At 41.5% G+C, this 21,430-nt stretch overlaps 3 protein-coding genes across 3 annotated transcripts; 1 reads left to right on the forward strand and 2 right to left on the reverse strand.

Moving 5' to 3' along the window:
* The first annotated feature begins 1,596 nt into the window (after positions 1–1,596).
* LOC106091570 (membrane-associated protein Hem) lies at positions 1,597–5,502 on the forward strand. Its single transcript, XM_013258121.2, has 3 exons — positions 1,597–3,052; positions 3,107–4,295; positions 4,359–5,502. The coding sequence occupies exons 1-3, from the start codon at positions 1,873–1,875 to the stop codon at positions 5,359–5,361; spliced, it is 3,372 nt and encodes a 1,123-aa protein (XP_013113575.1). The 5' UTR covers positions 1,597–1,872; the 3' UTR covers positions 5,362–5,502.
* A 3,202-nt stretch (positions 5,503–8,704) lies between these two features.
* On the reverse strand, positions 8,705–17,870 carry LOC106091572 (transmembrane protein 161B). The gene is made up of 8 exons (XM_013258123.2): positions 17,846–17,870; positions 17,246–17,629; positions 17,058–17,137; positions 16,757–16,972; positions 12,633–12,890; positions 12,397–12,571; positions 9,510–9,815; positions 8,705–9,447 (listed from the first exon to the last, which is right to left on the reverse strand). The coding sequence occupies exons 1-8, from the start codon at positions 17,846–17,848 to the stop codon at positions 9,328–9,330; spliced, it is 1,542 nt and encodes a 513-aa protein (XP_013113577.2). The 5' UTR covers positions 17,849–17,870; the 3' UTR covers positions 8,705–9,327.
* Positions 17,871–20,295: 2,425 nt separating this feature from the next.
* On the reverse strand, positions 20,296–21,430 carry LOC106091569 (U3 small nucleolar ribonucleoprotein protein IMP4). The gene is made up of 2 exons (XM_013258120.2): positions 21,191–21,430; positions 20,296–21,132 (listed from the first exon to the last, which is right to left on the reverse strand). Exons 1-2 carry the CDS (start codon positions 21,372–21,374, stop codon positions 20,423–20,425), a joined length of 894 nt encoding a protein of 297 aa, XP_013113574.1. The 5' UTR covers positions 21,375–21,430; the 3' UTR covers positions 20,296–20,422.

Consider the following 21,430-nt stretch of genomic DNA (forward strand, 5'->3'; position numbering starts at 1 on the left):
AAGGCGCTACTGGCTACCCGGATAACAAAATGGGCAACGGCATCCGATGGAGAGGCTGGAATTTCAAAGAAAGTAACAAGGCTCTATGTACACTGAAAGATGGTGAAAGATAATTCCCTGATGATATTTTTGCCCGGCTTGTGAAACAACAGGGTGTGGAAGTTCCCCACTTTGGTCTCTGGCGAAGACAAGGTGATCTAGCACGATACAGATGCAGAGGTGGAGTAAGGGACGTACGACAGTTTCCGCACATGCTGGAGCTGATATAACTATAATGGACCACACCCACACACCGTCCAGTCCTCTCGGGATTCGTCTCGGCCGGAGTTTTGTTGCGTGAGTGCTGCTGACCACCTTAGTCGTCAATTGACCATCATGCCAAAATGCACAACCTATTGTGTACCAATTTTCTCGCAGCTAATGTGGGCCGGCATAACTTACGGCGAGGACACATATGAAACGCCAGGGACCATGCTGAATGGGCAGTGTGAACAGCGATTCCTATTTTTATGTTGTAAGTGTTTTTTGTCTTCTTGTCGGCTTTACGTGTTTTTGCGTTTGTTTTTTTTTTTTTTTTTTTTTTGTCAGAAATGAGAATTGAATGGTGCTGCGCTGCTGTGTGTACGTATAAGTATCAGATGTCATGTCGGTTCCGGCGTTATTATACTACGATGAACCAATTGGTACAGGGCTGGTATGTGTGCCATTTTTTTGTGACTTGTGGGTTTCTATTATTGCTAAAGCATTGAATATTTAGCAAGGAGAAAAACGACTACTTAACTGAGCTCAATTAGGTAGGGAAAGAAAGATCCGGATACAGTAATCCAGTCCACATTGGGCATAGAACCCCATCCAAAGATTTGTGTAGGACCCGCAAGAAGATTGGTTTGAATCTTTTTTTTTGCGTTTGTTGTGATTTTATTTTTAAAGAAAAAAATATTTAAATAATTCAATACGACAGGAATTTTGTGTTTTTTTTTTTAATAAAAAAAAAAAATGTTTTATGTACTGTATTAACAGAATTGAAATGTAGTGAGTTTTTTTTAGTTTGGGAGGGGAAACGGTTGAAAGAGAGAAGTACGTGTTAGAGGGAGGTAGTGGAATCCATACCAAGTGATGCAATGATTTTATGGACCATGGAAGGGTGGGCTAAGTGTGGGTTCGGAACACCAAAGGACCTGAATCCCAAAGAGTGTCCCCGTGTTTTTTTTAAGTGTTTGTGTTGTTAAGTTTTGTGTATGTTTATTATAAAAATGATTTGACCATAGGCTAGTACAAGTTAGCGCATGTACGTGGTCATAACAAAATATTACATTGATAACACAATCTTAATTTCGTGAGCGAAAGGCAAACTTAGTACCAACTCTTACATACGGAATTGCAACCAAATCAAACAAATAAGCTCAAGAAATCGAGAAAAATTAATTTATTTATTAATGCTCATAAATTCGAATTTGGAGATTTTACTATATTTAACATTTGATTCCATTTCGTTATGATGAGTTACCGTTACCGTTTTGTATGTGTCACCCTGTTTTTATTGTCGGCAACACTTACATACCTTGCAACTCTGTAACTATCTTATAGAGAGAGATAGACGTCAAAAATTGGTCATCAATCTGTTAAAAAATGGAAATTCCGTTGAAAAATGTGGAATAAAATTAATTAATGGTTATTAAAGTGTTTAAATTACAACTAGAACATAAATTCAAACATATCTTCTAAAGAATTTCAAAAGAAAAGGAAGTTTATCATAAGTTTTGCCCGAAAAAGTAGTCAACAAATTTTTTCTAGGTGGGGCCAATAGAAAATTCATCTCAGTTTCCAGTCAATTAAGGCCAGACAAACGGCTACCAAATTCGTGGAGCTACCATGGCTCGTCCCATATATCCCAACCAGCAGAAAATTGCTGAAAAATTGATTATACTCAACGATAGAGGTTTAGGAATTTTGACCAGAGTTTACAACATTAAAAAGGCCTGTGGTGATACCAAATCGAAGCCCGGTTTCCTATCAGAAAAGTCTTTGGAGTCATCGATTAAGTTCATTGTGAAACGTTTTCCAAATATCGATGTAAAGGGTCTAAATGCCATAGTCAATATTAAGGCAGAAATTATTAAATCCTTATCCTTGTATTATCATACCTTTGTGGATCTGCTCGATTTTAAGGACAATGTGTGCGAGTTACTGACCACCATGGATGCTTGCCAAATACATTTGGATATTATATTAAATTTTGAGTTAACCAAAAACTATTTGGATCTGGTGGTTACCTATGTATCGCTAATGATTCTCTTGTCGCGAGTGGAAGATCGCAAAGCTGTTTTGGGGCTTTATAATGCTGCCTTTGAATTACAAAATAATGCCTCGGATGCCGGATTCCCACGTTTGGGTCAAATGATATTGGACTATGAAGTACCGTTGAAAAAACTCTCCGAAGAGTTCATACCACATCAACGTTTGTTGACAAATGCCTTGCGTTCTCTGACCTCCATATATCCCTTGCGCAATTTGCCTGCCGACAAATGGCGTGAAATGCAAAAGCTAAGTTTAGTGGGCAATCCTGCAATTCTACTGAAGGCAGTGCGCACTGAAACCATGTCCTGCGAATATCTGTCTTTGGAGGCTATGGATAGATGGATTATTTTTGGTTTACTCTTAAACCACCCAATGTTGGCCCAATACCCGGAGGTAAATAAGATATGGTTGTCCGCGTTGGATTCAAGCTGGGTGGTGGCTTTGTTTCGTGATGAAGTTTTGCAGATTCATCAGTATATACAGACATTCTTTGATGGCATTAAAGGCTATAATAAAAGGATCAGTGAAGTTAAAGAGGCCTATACGACGGCAGTGCAAAAGGCGGCTTTAATGCATAGAGAGCGCAGGAAGTTTTTGCGTACCGCATTGAAAGAATTGGCTTTGATAATGACCGATCAACCTGGGCTTTTGGGCCCCAAGGCTATATTTATTTTTATAGGCCTATGCTTGGCCAGAGATGAAATTTTGTGGCTTTTAAGGCATAATGATAATCCGCCATTGTTGAAGAATAAGGGTGAGTTTCGTGACTTAGAAACTGTTGGGATTTTTTCATATATTTTCTTTACAGGCAAAAGCAACGAAGATTTGGTGGACCGCCAATTGCCTGAATTGTTGTTTCACATGGAGGAATTACGCGCTCTGGTGCGCAAGTACAGTCAAGTGATGCAACGCTACTATGTGCAATATCTTTCCGGTTTCGATTCCACCGATCTCAATATACGCATGCAAAGTTTACAAATGTGTCCCGAAGATGAAAGTGTAATTTTCTCCTCGCTATACAATACAGCTTCGAGTTTGACAGTTAAACAAGTGGAGGACAATGAACTGTTCGATTTTAGAGCTTTCCGTTTAGATTGGTTCCGCCTACAAACATACATGAGTGTGGGCAAGGCAGTGTTGCGCATTCAAGAGCACGTGGAATTGGCAAGGCTGTTGGATTCGATGGTATTTCATACCCGTGTGGTGGACAATTTAGATGAGATTTTGGTAGAAACTTCAGACTTGAGTATTTTCTGTTTCTACAGCAAAATGTTTGATGATCAATTCCATATGTGCCTGGAATTTCCAGCACAAAATCGCTATATAATAGCATTCCCTTTAATATGTAGTCACTTCCAAAATTGCACCCATGAAATGTGCCCAGAAGAGCGTCACCACATAAGAGAAAGATCCTTAAGTGTGGTGAATATCTTCCTTGAGGAAATGGCCAAAGAAGCTAAGAACATTATCACCACCATATGTGATGAACAATGTACCATGGCAGATGCCTTGCTGCCCAAACATTGTGCCAAAATCTTGTCAGTTCAGTCGGCACGCAAGAAGAAGGATAAATCCAAGAAACAATTTGATGATATACGCAAGCCTGGCGATGAGTCCTACCGCAAGACACGTGAAGATCTGACAACCATGGATAAACTGCATATGGCTTTGACGGAATTGTGCTTTGCCATCAACTATTGTGCTACTGTTAATGTGTGGGAATTTGCCTTTGCCCCGCGTGAATATTTATGTCAGAATTTAGAGCATCGTTTCTCACGTGATTTGGTGGGAATGGTGATGTTCAATCCCGATACCATGGAAATAGCCAAACCTTCTGAGCTTTTGGCTTCGGTGAGAGCCTATATGAATGTTTTGCAAACGGTGGAGAATTATGTGCACATTGATATGACCCGGGTCTTCAACAATTGTCTATTGCAACAGACCCAGGCTTTGGACTCGCATGGAGAGAAAACCATAGCGGCTTTGTATAATACATGGTAGGTGAAAATTGAACATAAAATGAATTTAGTCCCTCTGAGTTTTTTTTCTTGTTTTTACAGGTATAGTGAAGTCCTGTTGAGACGTGTTTCTGCCGGCAATATTGTCTTCAGCAATAACCAAAAAGCTTTTGTTCCCATTTCCCCTGAGGGCTGGGTACCCTTCAACCCCCAAGAGTTCTCGGATCTTAATGAGCTGCGCGCTTTAGCCGAATTGGTGGGCCCCTATGGCATTAAGTCTTTGAATGAAACCCTAATGTGGCACATTGCAAATCAAGTGCAAGAACTCAAATCGTTGGTGGGTGTGAACAAAGAAGTTCTTATAACCTTACGCACCAGTTTTGACAAACCCGAGGTAATGAAGGGGCAGTTTAAGAATCTGCAAGATGTGGATCGGGTTCTACAACGAATGACCATCATTGGAGTCATATTATGCTTCCGCAATTTGGTTCATGAGGCCTTGGTGGATGTGCTGGAGAAGCGTATACCCTTCTTGCTGAGTTCTGTCAAGGATTTTCAAGAGCATTTACCCGGTGGTGATCAAATACGTGTAGCTTCTGAGATGGCTGCTTCGGCGGGTCTTATGTGCAAAGTCGATCCCACCTTGGCGGCTACCTTGAAATCGAAAAAACCCGAATTTGATGAAGGTGAACATTTGATTGCCTGTCTGCTAATGGTTTTTGTGGCAGTTTCCATACCAAAACTGGCACGTAATGATAGCTCATTTTATCGTGCCTCCATCGATGGCCACTCCAACAACACCCACTGCATGTCAGTTGCCATTAATAATATATTTGGCGCCCTCTTCACCATATGTGGTCAAAATGACATTGAAGATCGCATGAAAGAATTTTTGGCTTTGGCCTCATCATCATTGTTGCGTTTGGGTCAAGAATCGGATCGTGATGCCACACGCAATCGTGAGTCCATTTATCTCTTATTGGATGAAATTGTTAAACAATCGCCCTTCTTGACAATGGATTTGTTGGAGTCTTGCTTCCCCTACGTTCTGATACGTAATGCCTATCATGCCGTTTACAAACAGGAACAAATATTGGGTCTCTAAACGATGGCTGGAGGAGCGAACAGAACTTCATTCACAAAATAGTAGGTTAAACAAATAGACATTTTTTTAAGCTTATATATGTAGGCAATAGAAGTAAAAAAACAGGAACAACACAATGCACTAAGGCTATAAAAGGCAGAATGAGTTAATTGGTGGTGGTTGGTTGAGAGGAAATATGACCAAGAGTTCATGAAATAGAGTATGTAAGGAATTTTGTTTTTTGCTTATCAATGTTACCTTATGTAGAATGGCCATTATGTAAGCAGGGATTTGGCGATTTAAAAATATTACAAGTATCGCTTGGTTCTGAAGCCAGAGCTGTCCGCGTACAACAACGCCTGGTCTTGAATCCTGGCAAGAACATCAAGAAATTTTCGAATGTGGTTATCTCGCCCTTAGGTCCTTTATGTTCGCCATATGTTCGGAAGAGGTAGAAATTTTACGTACAACCAGCTGTGTGTGTGTGTTTCAACGATGAGAACATCATCCAGTCAGCCAATTCAGGCTAGCTCCAAAATGACAAGAGGCCTTTGTGACTGGAATAAATGCAGAACATGTAAGAAGTAAATGTAAAACTTCCCACGACCATTCCATTAAGGAACACGGTATATTACTCTTTTTCTATTTCTCTTTTATCTCTACCACTTAGTAGAGAAGTTTTAACATGCCAAAATACCTTAAGAATGTACGCAGCATTAGTGAGGGGAAAGCCAGCGCTGAATATTTTCACGATGGGATTTGAACTCAAGGGTTCGGCGTCAAAGGCGGACATGCTAATCTCTGCGCCACGATAGTCCCTGGAAAGAGGTGTTCGTCTATTATCCTCTGTAGGATCGATGTGGAGTCCTCGTTGTTACGCAGTACTACTATTATATACGGTACAGTTACACATAACAGTGTATTCGCGTGGTTTCATTTGCTTCAATTGCGATTCCGTAGCAGAAACTGTGCTTAACAGTGTTCCCTGATGACCCGGGGCCCTGCTGAGCCATCCCTTATGGTCTGAATAAGCTTTTTGCATCTTCTAACCAGTCTCTACCTTACATAATCTACAGCACCGCTTGACAATTGACGTGTGTCGTGACTATCCGACCGGGCAGTCGTTTTCGCACCGAAATCGTCTCCAGTGCCTTCAGGACAGCCTGAAAACTCTAGCCTCTTCGAGATACCTATATGACTTCCTGATTCCATGAAACTCAATGAAGACTTCTACCCGGCCTCACCATACAATTTAGACCCATCCATGTATGCAGAAAAACGCGAGAAATGCAGGACCTCCGCTGCCCAGGAATCATTTTTCGACAAAACGACTGAAACGCCATCCCCCAGAACAGAAGAACGCTCAGTGCTCCTAACACCTTCAGTCTAATCTTCGCTAATACTCACCAACAAATAGTTGCAAAGGCCTAAGATCAAGTATGACATTTAGTGCTTCTCTCGGGGCACTTTTTCTTAATCCAGAGATCGGCATCGCCGAGGTTCCCTTTGCCATCTACAATTCCCACTGCAATCGTCTTTACTTACCGTTATCGAACCAGGATCATTTCTGGCCAGGACTGCTTCCATTCCGCAACTCTGTGGCTACAACTACAACAACGTAACTTCTTAACCATCCTGCAGAGGTCCGAGTTGTGCAAAACCCGAGAATAGGCAGAAATACCGCCGTTAACATCCAGTGCACTGTTCCCGGCCTAATTTCCAACTCCTTTGAATCGAGTTGCCACTGGAGTAGAACGCATTCAGCACTCTTTTGACCCTTTCCTCGATATTCCTTCCTCAGCTTAGTCTCCAATCACGGAGAGAGCGCCGGCTTTACATTCAGAATAGATCCTGCAAATAGTACAGTTATCCAGTGCCCGATGCCAGGTGGCGCTCCTTGTCAAGCTCTTATAGGCGAACAAGCTCGTTCCGGTCTATACGAACGCGGGAATATGATGATCTTTGATTATTTATAGGCGCCAATATCTCACCTTGTCGTATAGAGCATAACAGGCACTCAGTATTTAAGCAAGAGCCGGGGCCACCCGGCATCTCACTGAGACTTTCCACTCGATACCGCTGATTGTCCGCGACTGCAATTGCAAGTACTTCGTATGCAGCCTTCCACTATCTGCAACCTGTGGACGCTTCCAGCTAAGCTTCTCGTAATAAAGAAGAACACCACACAAAATGGAGCTTAAAGTTCCAGCCTATGTGATGCTCATAGTTATCCCGTGTCGGGCGCCATCACGTAAATATCCAGTGTGCCGTCCCTTGCGTAAGACCCACTTCTTCCTAATGAGTTGCGACAGGAGTACAGTGCATTAAGTTCACTTCTTGGATTGGAGCGCATTCAGCCTCCCTCGATGTTGCTTCTTCAGTTTTCTTTCTGGTCAAGAATCACGCCCAGGTATTTGACATTCGGTACTTGACATAGGACAGGTCACTTAGCGAACACATTCCGTACAAGTGGTATTGAGTTCTATGAGCAAAATCGTTGTTGTTGTAATAGCAGTGTGTGGTACATTGAGGCGGCAGACCTTGGCGATAAAGGAATTCATCGGGTCAATCCGGTACATACAACCGGCTGCCATGGGATTGCAAAATCGTAGCGACATGTTGCGGCATCAGGATAATTTTAATTGCAAATGTAATTAAATGCTCAAGAAATGGACCGAATCAACTCTGTTTCAATACTGTTGTCTTTGTTGTTGTTTGATTTTTGTTTCGTGTTCTGACAAAGAACAGAGTCGGTCAGATTTCGCAATAATTGAATAGGCATTTTCGCTGTGAATGAAGTCGGTAGTAGGCTTTCAGGCGAGTGCATCAAATCAAGCCTAGTACTGACTTTGAATTTTCGCCCGAACCACTATCAACACGCATTATAAAATAATTGTGGCAAAGAAAATGCGAACGAACACGTTCCGTAGAAGTGATACTGAGTAAAATAGTAGCAACGTGTCGCTGCGTCATTAATTAATTGCAAATGTAATAAACTGGGTCACAAGTAACTCTGTTGTTTTTGTAGCCACATATCCATGTGGAGGTGGCAACGATCCCCGTCAAGCTCCTTCTGGTCCAAAGGACCGATCGTCACGGGAACAGGGTGGCCATTGGTTATTTAAAGGCGCTAATAACTCGCCTTCTCATATCGAGCATCATAGGCACTCAGTATTTGTGCAAGAATTGGTGCCGCCCAACCTCTCACAGAGACTCTCCGCAAGCTTGCTGTTGTTGTAGCCAAAAGATTTCATCTTTTCCCTTCTTCGGACCTCTAATTTTTTGATCATTGAAAAACACTGATGGCATTCCGATCTTCCATACCACCGCCTTGAAGCGAACAAGTAAACGAATTACACAATAATAGGTTTTTTCAGTTATTCTTTTTTCTGTTCTTTTGGTATAAGCTCTCTCTCTCCAACAATCTTACTCTTCTCTATAAACACTATTCATATGATTATATACACCTTTAAGTATATAAATTTATAAAAGTATTAAAATTATCATCTCTTTTTTAAGTAAAAAAAAGGAAAATCCATTTCCAAATAAATTAAAATCTAAGAAAAAAAAAACGAACACATATTCGAACAACCATAATTAATGTTGGACAAGAAATTCATGTTTTATAAAAAAATGAAGTCTATACAAAAATAATAATAAATATTAATAAAAACACACAAAAACTAAAATTTATGGCAATTACTTAAAAATTTCTGATAAATATTACAACTATTTGGTAGGACAGGGACCTTATGGTAGGTGTCTAAAGTGAAAGAAAAAAACTCATTACAATGATAACTGGCGAGTGAGAAAAGATAGTGCAGTGTTGTTTGATTCAACTTCTTATAGGATATGAATAAAATATAAGACATAAATTTTACTACCTAATGACTTTATGCGATGTGTTAACAGTTTTTTTTTTGTTCTTGAAAAAAATCGTATTGCTTGTGTTTGCTTGTAATTCGATTAACATCCATATTAAAAGTTTCAGGTTTTGTTGAAGTACGATTGGTAGATGATGCCCAAGGAAGAACTGGCAAATAAGGTGAAATAACTCCACCAGGCAGCAAAACCTAGGAAGCCCTTATATACCTCAGTGGTAAAGACCTAAGGATATCGTAATGACCAAATAAATAGTACAACTCAGCCAAATTATTTCAAAAACTTACATTTTTCAAACTCATTAAGGAACTATGCAAGTTCTGAGCCGATTCCATAATATTGAAATCACTAGGGGTCTCCTCTGCTGTTAGACTCAACCCAGCACCACTGCTTTCGATAAACTCGTGCACCGTAGCTGCCGCAGTTGGCTCTAGTTCTGCTGAGCACTCATGTTGTAGAACAGATTCGGTGTATATGCCAGTCCAACTAAAACCTCCCAAGCTTTTATACATCAATGTGAGATATAGGCACAATATAATGGGAGCCGCAAATTGTAGAGTCACCACGCAGAGGTAATAAAATATGGAAGAAATCTAGGAAAAGTCAAGGATGGAAATTAAATGTTCAATAATCGTAAAGACCTCCAAAACCACTGAGATTGTGTCACTGGATTGAAAGGCTTTGGTTCGCATGCTTTATCAAACTATTATCTCTTTAAAAATTTGTGAATCGGACACCTATCATTGACACTATTCAATAATGGAATATTCAGTAAAGTTCCTTTTTATACCCTCCACCACAGGATGGGGGCTATACTAATTTCGTCATTCTGTTTGTAACTACTGGAAATATTCGTCTGAGACCCCATAAAGTATATATATTCTTGATCGTCGTGACATTTTATGTCGATCTAGCCATGTCCGTCCGTCTGTCTGTCGAAAGCACGCTAACTTCCGAAGGAGTAAAGCTAGCCGCTTGAAATTTTGCACAAATACTTCCTATTAGTGTAGGTCGGTTGGTATTGTAAATGGGCCATATCGGTCCATGTTTTGATATAGCTGCCATATAAACCGATCTTGGGTCTTGACTTCTTTAGCCTCTAGAGGGCGCAATTCTTATCCGATTTAAATGAATTTTGGCACGACATAATTTGTTATGATACCCAACAACTGTGCCAAGTATGGGTCAAATCGGTCCATAACCTGATATAGCTGCCATATAAACCGATCTTGAGTCTTGACTTCTCGAGCCTCTAGAGGGCGCAATTCTTATCCGATTTAAATGAATTTTGTCACGACGTAGTTTGTTATGATATCTAACAACTGTGCCAAGTACGGTTCAAGTCGGTCCATAACCTGATATAGCTGTCATATAAACCGATCTAGGGTCTTGACTTCTTGAGCCTCTAGAGGGCGCAATTCTTATCCGATTTGAATGAATTTTGGCACGACGTAATTTGTTATGATATCCAACAACTGTGCCAAGTATGGTTCAAATCGGTCCATAACCTGATATAGCTGTCATATAAACCGATCTTGGGTCTTGACTTCTTGAGCCTCTAGAGGGCGCAATTCTTATCCGATTTAAATGAATTTTGGCACGACATAATTTGTTATGATACCCAACAACTGTGCCAAGTATGGGTCAAATCGGTCCATAACCTGATATAGCTGCCATATAAACCGATCTTGAGTCTTGACTTCTTGAGCCTCTAGAGGGCGCAATTCTTATCCGATTTAAATGAATTTTGTCACGACGTAATTTGTTATGATATCTAACAACTGTGCCAAGTACGGTTCAAGTCGGTCCATAACCTGATATAGCTGTCATATAAACCGATCTTGGGTCTTGACTTCTTGAGCCTCTAGAGGGCGCAATTCTTATCCGATTTAAATGAATTTTGGCACGACATAATTTGTTATGATACCCAACAACTGTGCCAAGTATGGGTCAAATCGGTTCATAACTTGATATAGCTGTCATATAAACCGATCTGGGATCTTGACTTCTTGAACCTCTAGAGGGCGCAATTCTTATCCGATTTGAATGAATTTTGGCACGACGGGTTTTGTTATAATATTTAACAACTGTATCAAGTATGGTTCAAATCGGTTCATAACCTGATATAGCTGCCATATAAATCGATCTTGGGTCTTGACTTCTTGAGCCTCTAGAGGGCGCAATTTTTATCCGATTTGAATGAATTTTGGCACGACGGGTTTTGTTATAATATTTAACAACTGTGTCAAGTATGGTTTAAATCGGTCCATAACTTGATATAGCTGTCATATAAACCGATCTGGCATCTTGACTTCTTGAGCCTGTAGAGGTCGCAATTATTATCCGATTTGCCTGATTTGTACGAAGGATTCTCTCATGACCATCAACATACGTGTTTATTATGGTCTGAATCGGTCTATAGCCCGATACAGCTCCCATATAAATCGATCTCTCTATTTTACTTCTTGAGCCCCCAAAGGGCGCAATTCTTATTCGAATTGGCTGACATTTTACACAGGTCTCCCACATGTTATTTAATTGTGGTCCAAACCGGACCATATCTTGATATCGCTCGAATAGCAGAGCAAATCTTTTCTTATATCCTTTTTTGCCTAAGAAGAGATGCCAGGATAAGAACTCGACAAATGCGATCTATGGTGGAGGGTATATAAGATTCGGCCCGGCCGAACTTAGAACGCTTTTACTTGTTTTATATTTGATTTGACTTTCGAGTGACCCAGCCTGTGGAATTACACATGTCGTGTGATACAAATGAAATCAACATATGAAAATCGTTTTTCAAAATAGCACATGTAATTTTTTTGGTTTAGAGCGTGCTCTATTCCTTCTGAAAAAAGACATAAAGACATAGCTGTTTTTGTTGTCAGTCGAATGAAAGCAACCCCAAATTTTGCTTTCACAAATTTATGATTTACCCACCTTTCTCACAACTTTAACAATTTTTACGCATAAAAAAAATCGGATTTGTTCACATTTTTGAGAGCATGCCATACGAAAATAACATACAGGTGTGATAGCAAAAATGATAAATCGTATGTAAATGTACAATTTTGACATGACAAACCTTTTTAAATTACATGTGAATACAAAAAGTGGTATGTCATAAGACAACGGCATGCCGTGTAATAGCGGCTTAACAATGCAAGTATATACCTTCTTTTGATATTCCACATTGGTAATGCGTCCTGCTTCTTTACGCAAATCCATTATTTTGTCATAGGCCAAATTCAAGTAGGACTGCAAGTAAATTGGCATTAAAGCTACTCTTAGCACCACCACCAAGATAACCAATATGAGACGCAGAGTTTCAAACATGTGTGGCTTCATTCTAAAATTGTGTACAAAAATTAGGTGATGCAAATAAAAAATATGTTATAAAGCTCTCTTACAAAGGCTCTTCCATTCCCTGAAATACTCGCACAGTCAAATAGTCTCGGCTAATGGGTCTAATCCACAAAATGACCAAAATAAATGGCAACACAAAGCTAATGTTCAATAGTATTTGTTTAATTTTACTCTCTTGGCAGTATCGCAGGGAATCCCAATGCATTTTAGCCATACGCAAACCGGGAAAGGTGAAAAGAGAGCCCAAAATACCACAACAAACAGCCATGAAGAATTTCACAATGAGTTTGGAGGCGGGTCCACTGAAATATAAAAGGAAGAAAAATTAGTAAGACAAATGGTCATTAACACAAATCTTCAGCTGGGCCGAAACCTATATAACCCCTACCCTACTTCGGATCGCAGGAGCTATGGAACTTACTAACAGCAGGAGCTATGGAACTAAACTTATTCTAGTAAGATACCACAGGCTGCTTAGAAAGATTACGAAGAAACCTCGGCACGGAGGTTGTGAGCATCACACAGGCAGGAACATTGAAGTCCGATCTTTGTGGTGTTCATTGCCGTCACGAAAAGCTTAGCTGCGAGCTATCGGGAGCGTCCACATGTTGCGGATAGTGGAATGCTCGATACGGAATAGCTGCAACGGCAGTCGCGGACAATCAGCGGTATTATGCGGAGAGTCTTAGTAAGTGGCCGGGCGGCACCGGCTCTTGCACAAATGTCGAATTTTGTGGCTGGAACACTTGGAGCAATGTAAATTAGGTAACTGTGTAGGCAAGCTGTGGTCTACTACTTAGTCACTCTCGAACCCGGGTTGAAGGGATGACAGGATCTCAGTCATTTTTGGCGACTTAACTGAAACCGATCCGTAGAGATGCACCAGGTTGTTCAACCATCAATTTATTGTGCATCCCGATGTATGGAAGATGGACCGAGCCACCCTTTACTGAAGCCTGGAAAGGTCCCGAGTAAGGGAAAGTCGTACATACCGATCTCCCTTCTCTCATCAGTAGCCAAGACGCTTGAGGGACCACTCCTCCAGAGCCTCGTTGGAGAATTTTCATTCGCCAAGAATCAGCATGGATTCCAAAGATTGATAGCACAACAACTGCTTTGCATGACATCACCGCACACATTTGACGTTGCTTCAATTAGCCCAGGCCATGTGATGTGATGAAGGCCGTCGTTGCACTGGACCTATCGCAGGCATTCAACATCAATGCCGAACTATTTGGGGACATCGCCAACGTGATGCAAGGCCCGACACGCTGGGTCCCAAATTATCTGTGTGGTCGCCAGTCATTTGTAGAAGTTAGGGATAAAAAATCGAACACCGTAGAGTGAATCAGGCAGCTCACCAAGGCGGGGTGATATCTCCGGCACTGTTTAACTTCTACCTATCCGCCATTCCACTCTCTCCAGACTGTATAAAGATCGCACCATATGCGGACGATTGTACGATCATGGCATCAGGCCCTAAACCATTCAAGAGATTTGGAGATATCTAACAGCAATCTTCAGCCACATTGTTCACTACAGATACGCGTGAATTGAATAATGAGCTGAATGTGATAGACGAAGGAGAAACGATTCCGACCACTAAATAAAATACTTGGTGTCATAAATGACAACTCCTACACATTCTCCCCACATGCAACAAGGTCCTCAAGTCACTTGCCGGGGTGCTGACAAAGAAAACTTGTACAAAGCAATTGGCCAGTATGTGGCAAGTTTAGCAGCGCCAGTGTGGTCTCGTCAGCTATGTGACACGCAGTGGAATAATATTCAGATCCATCAGAGTTCCACTCTTCAAACTGCGACGGGCTGTCTCCTCAGTTCTTACGTAAATCACATCCAATGATCCTATCCGCGCGAAGACATAACTACTGTTCAAGCAATACCTTCTGGGCTGTTATTGCAGGGACCAACCAAATCCAAATCCTGAATATTCGAAGGATCATGCAAACGAAAGATAGAACACAACACACTGCTACAACAACAACAACCACAACGAGGGGACTTACCAATAGTGTAAATAAAAACAAGCCGCGTTCAGACTGGAACCTTTAGAAGTACTCTTCAGTACGGAAAACAAGTGCTTAGGCGTGGTTCTTTACCAGAGACTAGACTGAATGAGATCTACTCCTTTCCTCAACTCCATGGGCCGGGGACGGTACACTGGATGTTTACGGCGGTAGTTAAGCCGGTTCGACCAATGGGTGCCTGGTGTGGCATCCGGCTCCGAGCAGCTTAGGATGATTGATGAGTTACAAAGTCTTTGCACCTATATTAGGTGTGTGGGAATAAAGATCGGCCTTAGACTGAGGGGGTCAGCAACCTGGCGCACCCCAAACTTTGGTCATTCTCCGGCTATGCCTTAGGAATGAAGATGCGGCGTGGTGACGATATAGCAACGTGGCGGAAGGGTATATGCGGCGCGACGGTTTCGTTGCTGACGAGCTGGACATACACTGACCAGCTATATGTACACCGTCTTCCCAGAGATCGGCTTTGGGATGGGGTGCACCTCTTTCCCTCAGCTTTCTTTATACGTGGATGGATCTCTAAGTTGGATGGGGGCACCGAGGAAGGAATCTAGTTCCTTGAAATTTATGGAGACATATAGGCTTTCGGAGGCCACCGTAGCGCAGAGGTAAGCATGTCCGCCTATGAGATGAAAGCCTGGGTTCGAATCCTAGTGAGAACATCAGAAAAAAATGTCAATGGTGTTTATCCTCTCCTAATGCTAGCGACATTTGTGAGGAACTTTGCCATTTAAAAACTTCTCCCCTCGGACTCGGCTATAAAAAGAAGGCCCTTTATTATTTAGCTTAAACTTAAATCGTACAACACTCATTGATATGTGAAAAGTTTGCCCCTATTCCTTAATGGAATGTTCTAGGCAAATTTGCATTTGCATAGGCTTTTAGACGGGTGAAGCGTCTCTAAGGCGGAGGCTTCGCTACGCTGAACGCACTGCCCGACCATACTGTCATATCTCTAATGGATAGTAAGCCGTCGCGAAAGGCTCTGGCGTCGGTCCATATGGATCAAGACTGTCAAGGTGTTTTTTCGAACTTCAGGAATGGCCGTGGGATCGCGGGACATAAAGGAGTGTCGCGGAACGCGGGAGCCGGCAAACTGACCAGATATGGAAACTGATGAGCGCCGATCATGCTAATGATTCATGGAACCCTATTGTTGTGGCCACATTTTCATGTGCAGGTGGCGATCCTCGTCAAGCTCCTGTAGGTGAGCAAACTCGTTCCGGTCTATACGACCGATCGCCGCGGGAACATAGTGGCCATTGGTTATTTAAAGGCGCCAATAATTCGCCTTGCCATATCGAGGCAATCAGTATTTGTACAAGAGCCGGTGCCACCCGGCCCCTCACTGAGACTGCGCTCGATTGCTACTCTGTCTGGAGTATTCCACAATCCGCAACTAACCCTTGCCGGGATTTACGGAACCCTCCTCTGCTCAAGCTTCTTGGCTTGGTAGGGTGGTGGCTTGCTACAATAATTATGCGAATAGGAATGGGCGGCTGAACGTTTTGCGGAATAAGACGTAACTATCACTCGACCCTTGCTCAAATACTGAGTGCCTCTGATGCTCGATATGACAAGGCGAGTTATTGGCGCCTTTACTTAACCAATGGCCATAATTTTCCCGCGGCAATCGGTCGTATGGACCGGAACTTCTTTCACCGGAGGTTTTTAGTGACGAGGAAATAGTATGCCCACCACCATAGAAAGCTGTTGTGGGTATATACACACTTTTGCACATTATTGTATATGTGGAAATTAGCCCATGGGCTTGAAAAATATTTATAATTTGGTGGGTTACAATGGACGAGGATATGGAAGCGAAGCGACGAACAGATACCAAGTGAATTCTCTTCTTGAAGGCCATCCGCCGCCCATTACAGCTGCGGTTTATCTAACCCGCTCAACTACGTTCCTTGCTGGACTAGAATTGATCTCAACGTGGCAAATGCATATTCCGTTTGTCACCTGGGACCACCTGAGTATCTGCCCACCTGAGTATCTACCGACCAAATCACTTCAATTCTCAGAGTTCTTTGGCACGTTTTATGTTTCACTTTGTTAATTACAATATTTGTATGTTGCCAGGAAATATGTTCGGATCTTATGGAAATACTTACGACGATTGTAGTCCTTGTTCATTTAAAAATTTCGAGGCACTTGCATTAAAGCTAGCATAGGCATCCTCCAATCCTGTTTCCAAAATTTTTTCATCAATAATCAACACAATCATGGCTATGAGTAGGTAAACCAAACAAGCTACTATAACCATGGAACGTTCACCGATAGAGTCTTGACTTTGGAAATATAAAACAGTAAGAGATGACAATAATTTGCTGCAAAACAAAAAAGATATGAAAGAAAAAATAGTTTGAAAAAAAAAAAACACTTCACTGGAGATAACAAAAAGCAAACACTTACAGGGCAAAGAAGACAACCAATAAACACCACACCATGCTTAGGTTGACCTCATTTTTCAAAGGAATATAATAGTGATAGACCTGGTAAGAAAGAATTAAAACATTTAGAGCATACATTGATTAACATTAGCATGAGAACTACATGAGCGTTTAATGTGTTGAGTGGCCATGCTATTGCCCGTTGCTCACCTCGGATATAATGTACACAATGGCAGCATATATGCTAAAATCTAACAGCCATTGATATTCGGTGTAGTAGCGTAAATGTATAACATCTCTGGCTACCACCGGAGAGGTCTCCAAGTCCACTTCTATGCTGCGGGGTATATGGAATTGACCCTCTTTGGGATTATGTGTGCCATTCTGATGGTGGCCAAATTTCCCTTTGCCTCCCTTTTGAGGCTTTTCTTTGGGTACTCCTGCCTTTGCTCTGAGCTCATCATCGGTGGGATGTAAGTAGCGGTATAGACCGGTGGAACACAAAATCCATTTGGCAAAAGATAGATGAGCATTGAATTTCTGAATAAAACTAACCACAACAAGTGTGATTACCAATTGAGCACCCAACACTGCCTGAAAATACACAAGGCATAGGTAAAAAGCCATATGATCAGTAATTCGCCAGCAGACACTGAGGCAGCCGCTACTTGTCAATGAGAACGTAACCAACAAATTTTTTGGGGTAAATTCTATTTTTGGTCTTAATATTCATAATTGCCACATTTTTCCAAAAACAAGAATTTGACAATTTTCCTCAATCTCCGCGGCCCCTTTTTGTAACATACTTACCATGCTAATGAAATGAAAATAATTTTGCCTTCTAAATGCTTTTGGATTGTGAGAGTACTTCTTGTGTGAATTAAAGGCTTCTCTAATACATGTCTGTCTTCCAATCTCAAGTGTTCTTGCTCAAGATTTGGGTTAATTAAAAACGGAAATACTTTTTAACAAAAATGACGGACTATGCGAAAAAATAAGTTTTTCCTACCCCATCCACACTAGAGCACAAACGGTTGACAGAAAACAGCTGTGATTACAAAAATAGATTTCACAGTTGGCAGTGATGCTAAGCAAACATTTGAAAATTAATCAACAGATGCGAAAGAGCGTTTTTATTTTGAAAATGTAGGTTAGGTTGGGTTTAAGAGTCAGTCTGCCATCAGACTCACTTAAACGTTTTCGTTCATTGTAATGCCACAGGAACAGGAGAATGCCTAATAGTTCCTACCGTTGAACCATCCAAGACATGTTCTCAAAGAAATGAGAACCTAAAGTGGAACTCAGTCTGACTGCAAGTGCGGGCAACACACACTTTTCTTCATGGACGTCCTCATAGTTTCGGGAAAAGTTTCTACTTGCAACGCTCAGTCTGACAGCATGTTTGGCTGCTACCGAAATTTTTGTTTGGGGTACGTATTCCACTTAAGGCTAGGTATGCATCTCCTGCGAAATTTTCGGTTGCAGCCGAGACATTTATGTTTTCACTGGAAAATAGTTGTGTAGACTACAAGATGACGACAAACATTGATTCATTATTTTGCCCGATTTTTAATAATTTTTGACTAATGATGTACATATGTACTGAAATTAAACGTCGTTATTTGCATATAACTTTATTTCAAGTTGCGTGGAGCTATATAATCATTCAATTACATTCGTAATTGCAAAAATCACGCAAAGAAAATATCATTTGAGCTGCGTACCTCCGAGCGAAATTTCCTGTTATGGTATCGGGATATACTAATGCATTTCTTATGATAACGATGTGGACGAGTCCAGTTGTTGTAGCCTCATTTTCATATGGAGGTGGTGATCCTCGTCAAGCTCCTATTGGTGAGCAAGCTCGTTTCGGTCCAAAGGACCGATCGCAGCGGGAACAGGTTATTTAAAGGCGGCAACAACTCGCCTTGTCATATAGAGCATCATATGCACTCAGTATTTGTGGAAGAGCCGGTGCCGCCCGGCCTTTCACTGGCACTCTCCACTTGATACCGCTGGTTGTTCGTGACTGCCGTTTCAGCTACTCCGTATGGAACATTCCACTATACGCAACCTGTGGACGAGCCCGGTTGTTCGCAGCTAAGCTTCTCGTGACAGCAATGAACACCACACAGATCGGACCTCCATGTTCCAGCCTGTGTGGTGCTCACAGCTATCACGTACCGGGGTCGATTGAGTGTTTTTTATAAGTGTCTATTGGGAGCCAAATACTGGGTCTTATCCAGTTCTCTGGTGTATACGACGGGAGTAGTGTAGTTGCGTAGACAAAATATCTGCCACTACACACACTAACACATGCATTGGGGAAAGAACAGCGTGGTTAGTGTCGTACTTATAACAAGAGAAATTGGCAATCAGAAATTTAATGAGTTTGCGTCAGGACTAAGGGCCACTTTTGTTGTTGTGGTAACTGTGTATCTAGGAACTCCGCATCTAAGGTGGGTTGTCCCAGAGGATTGACTAGGCATATAAACTGGTGGGCAAACAACTTCAATAGAGTGCTCCAATGTTACATTCGAGGACGATGACATCAATGCTAGACCGTTGCATCTGCGGGTCAAAGATGAGCCAAAACTTATCTGAGAGATTTAATTCTTCAGATGTTGTGGGAGTTGGTTGGTCTCCATGAACAGCACTCACTCGATAGCAGTTCAACGCTTCTGCTGTCTTTTGTAACACTGACCCTCTCGTTAAATCAAAACGTAAGTCATACAGCCTTTGGTTTATATGAAAGCGGATGAAAAACGCAGTCGCAGTTCGTAGAGGATCTCCAATACTTGTAGCATAACTGCCGAGTTCATGTTGGCACTGTACCACAAATGCTGCCGTTTGACGACCATGTCCTGTCGATGCCACAGTTTGCAGTGATAAGTATGGAGGATTTACTCTCCGCTCGATATCGGTGATTGTCCGCGACTGCCGTTGCAGTTACTCCGTAAGGAGCATTCCGCTATCCGCAACCTGTGGACACCCGGTAGCTCGAAGCTAAACATCACGTGACATCCATGAATACCACACAGATTGGACCTGAATCTTCCAGCCTGTGTGGTGCTCACAGCTTTCCCGTGCGGGGATCATGTGGTCTACGACTTGGCGTTACAGGTGGCATCACCGTGAAGAAATGCAGTGGGCTTTGCGGGAGAGGAAGGCAAAGAAGAGTAAGTAAGCTTGCCTGCCTACGACGCTGACCACCTGGATTCTATTCCAGCTAGAATAAAGGAAAAATTATGCATGCTGGCTATTTTTTTGTGATCGTCAGCCATGTGCGTTCAGCGCCTCGCCATTTTTTTTCTATTTATTAACATTTCTTAATGTAAAAAATAGAACTTTATCCAAAAATAATTTTATTTACGTGTGTCTGCAATATTAAGTCTCATTTTCATCCTGACACCAGCCATCTTCGTCCGATAGAAATCTTCTCTTTGTCGAAGTATTCATATAAGGCCTTAGCACCCATTCCGTATTGGCCGCTTGTATTTCATCCAAAGTGCCCAGTTTAATTTGATACAATTTCAATTGAAACCGTGGTCCCACTTCTTTCATCTCCAATTCCTTATTGACATATTGGAATGTATGATGTCTAAATGCTATATAATCATCATGATTGGCAAATGTAATAACACGCTTCGAATCTTCTTTGGGCACCGGGAATAGATGTTTCAAAATTGTCATGGTACGATTACCAAGTGGTGTTTTGAAATTGTGAAATATTAAGTGGGGTTTTTGTTCGCTCATTGGTCCAATATCGGGAATATCATGGCGCATAACTACTCCCGAGATATTAAAGAATGTGGTAGGGCCATAAGGTAAATGGCATATTACCAAACTGTCTGGGACACCACGATGCTCATGGACAATAATGAAATCGGTGACATCATTGGCCCGGCAAGCATGTATAAACTGCTTTAATTCGTATTTGCCTCTGTTCATGCGTTGAGCATTGGGGAAAATCAGTCTCAACTCTTTGACAAACATTTTCAATCTGGCCGAGGGCTCGTGTGAAGTGGTTATCATTATTTTGGGATCCTCACTGCCGGCATAGCGATATTCATCATCTACATTAGGATTTTCTTGATCTATAAGGCAACAAAGTGTTATTTTGAATTCCAAACCACATGCCTTGTTATAACTTACCCAGCGAGTATTTGAGTTTTCCCTGCAATGCAATTGCTTCTTTCTGTAATGTTGGATGTATTGTTTTATTATTTTTTATACTGTTAGCCAATCTTTGTTTTTTCTCATCTATTTTATGGCGTCGGGATTGCTTAGCTTTTTCGAACATATACTCTCTTCTTAGCCTAGCCTGCCTACGCAACATTTTTTTCAAAAATTGTGTAATGCTTTCCTCACTCAACGAAAATAAAATAAATAAAA

Source organism: Stomoxys calcitrans, chromosome 1 (assembly GCF_963082655.1).
Source record: "Stomoxys calcitrans chromosome 1, idStoCalc2.1, whole genome shotgun sequence".
Classification (NCBI taxonomy): domain Eukaryota; kingdom Metazoa; phylum Arthropoda; class Insecta; order Diptera; family Muscidae; genus Stomoxys; species Stomoxys calcitrans.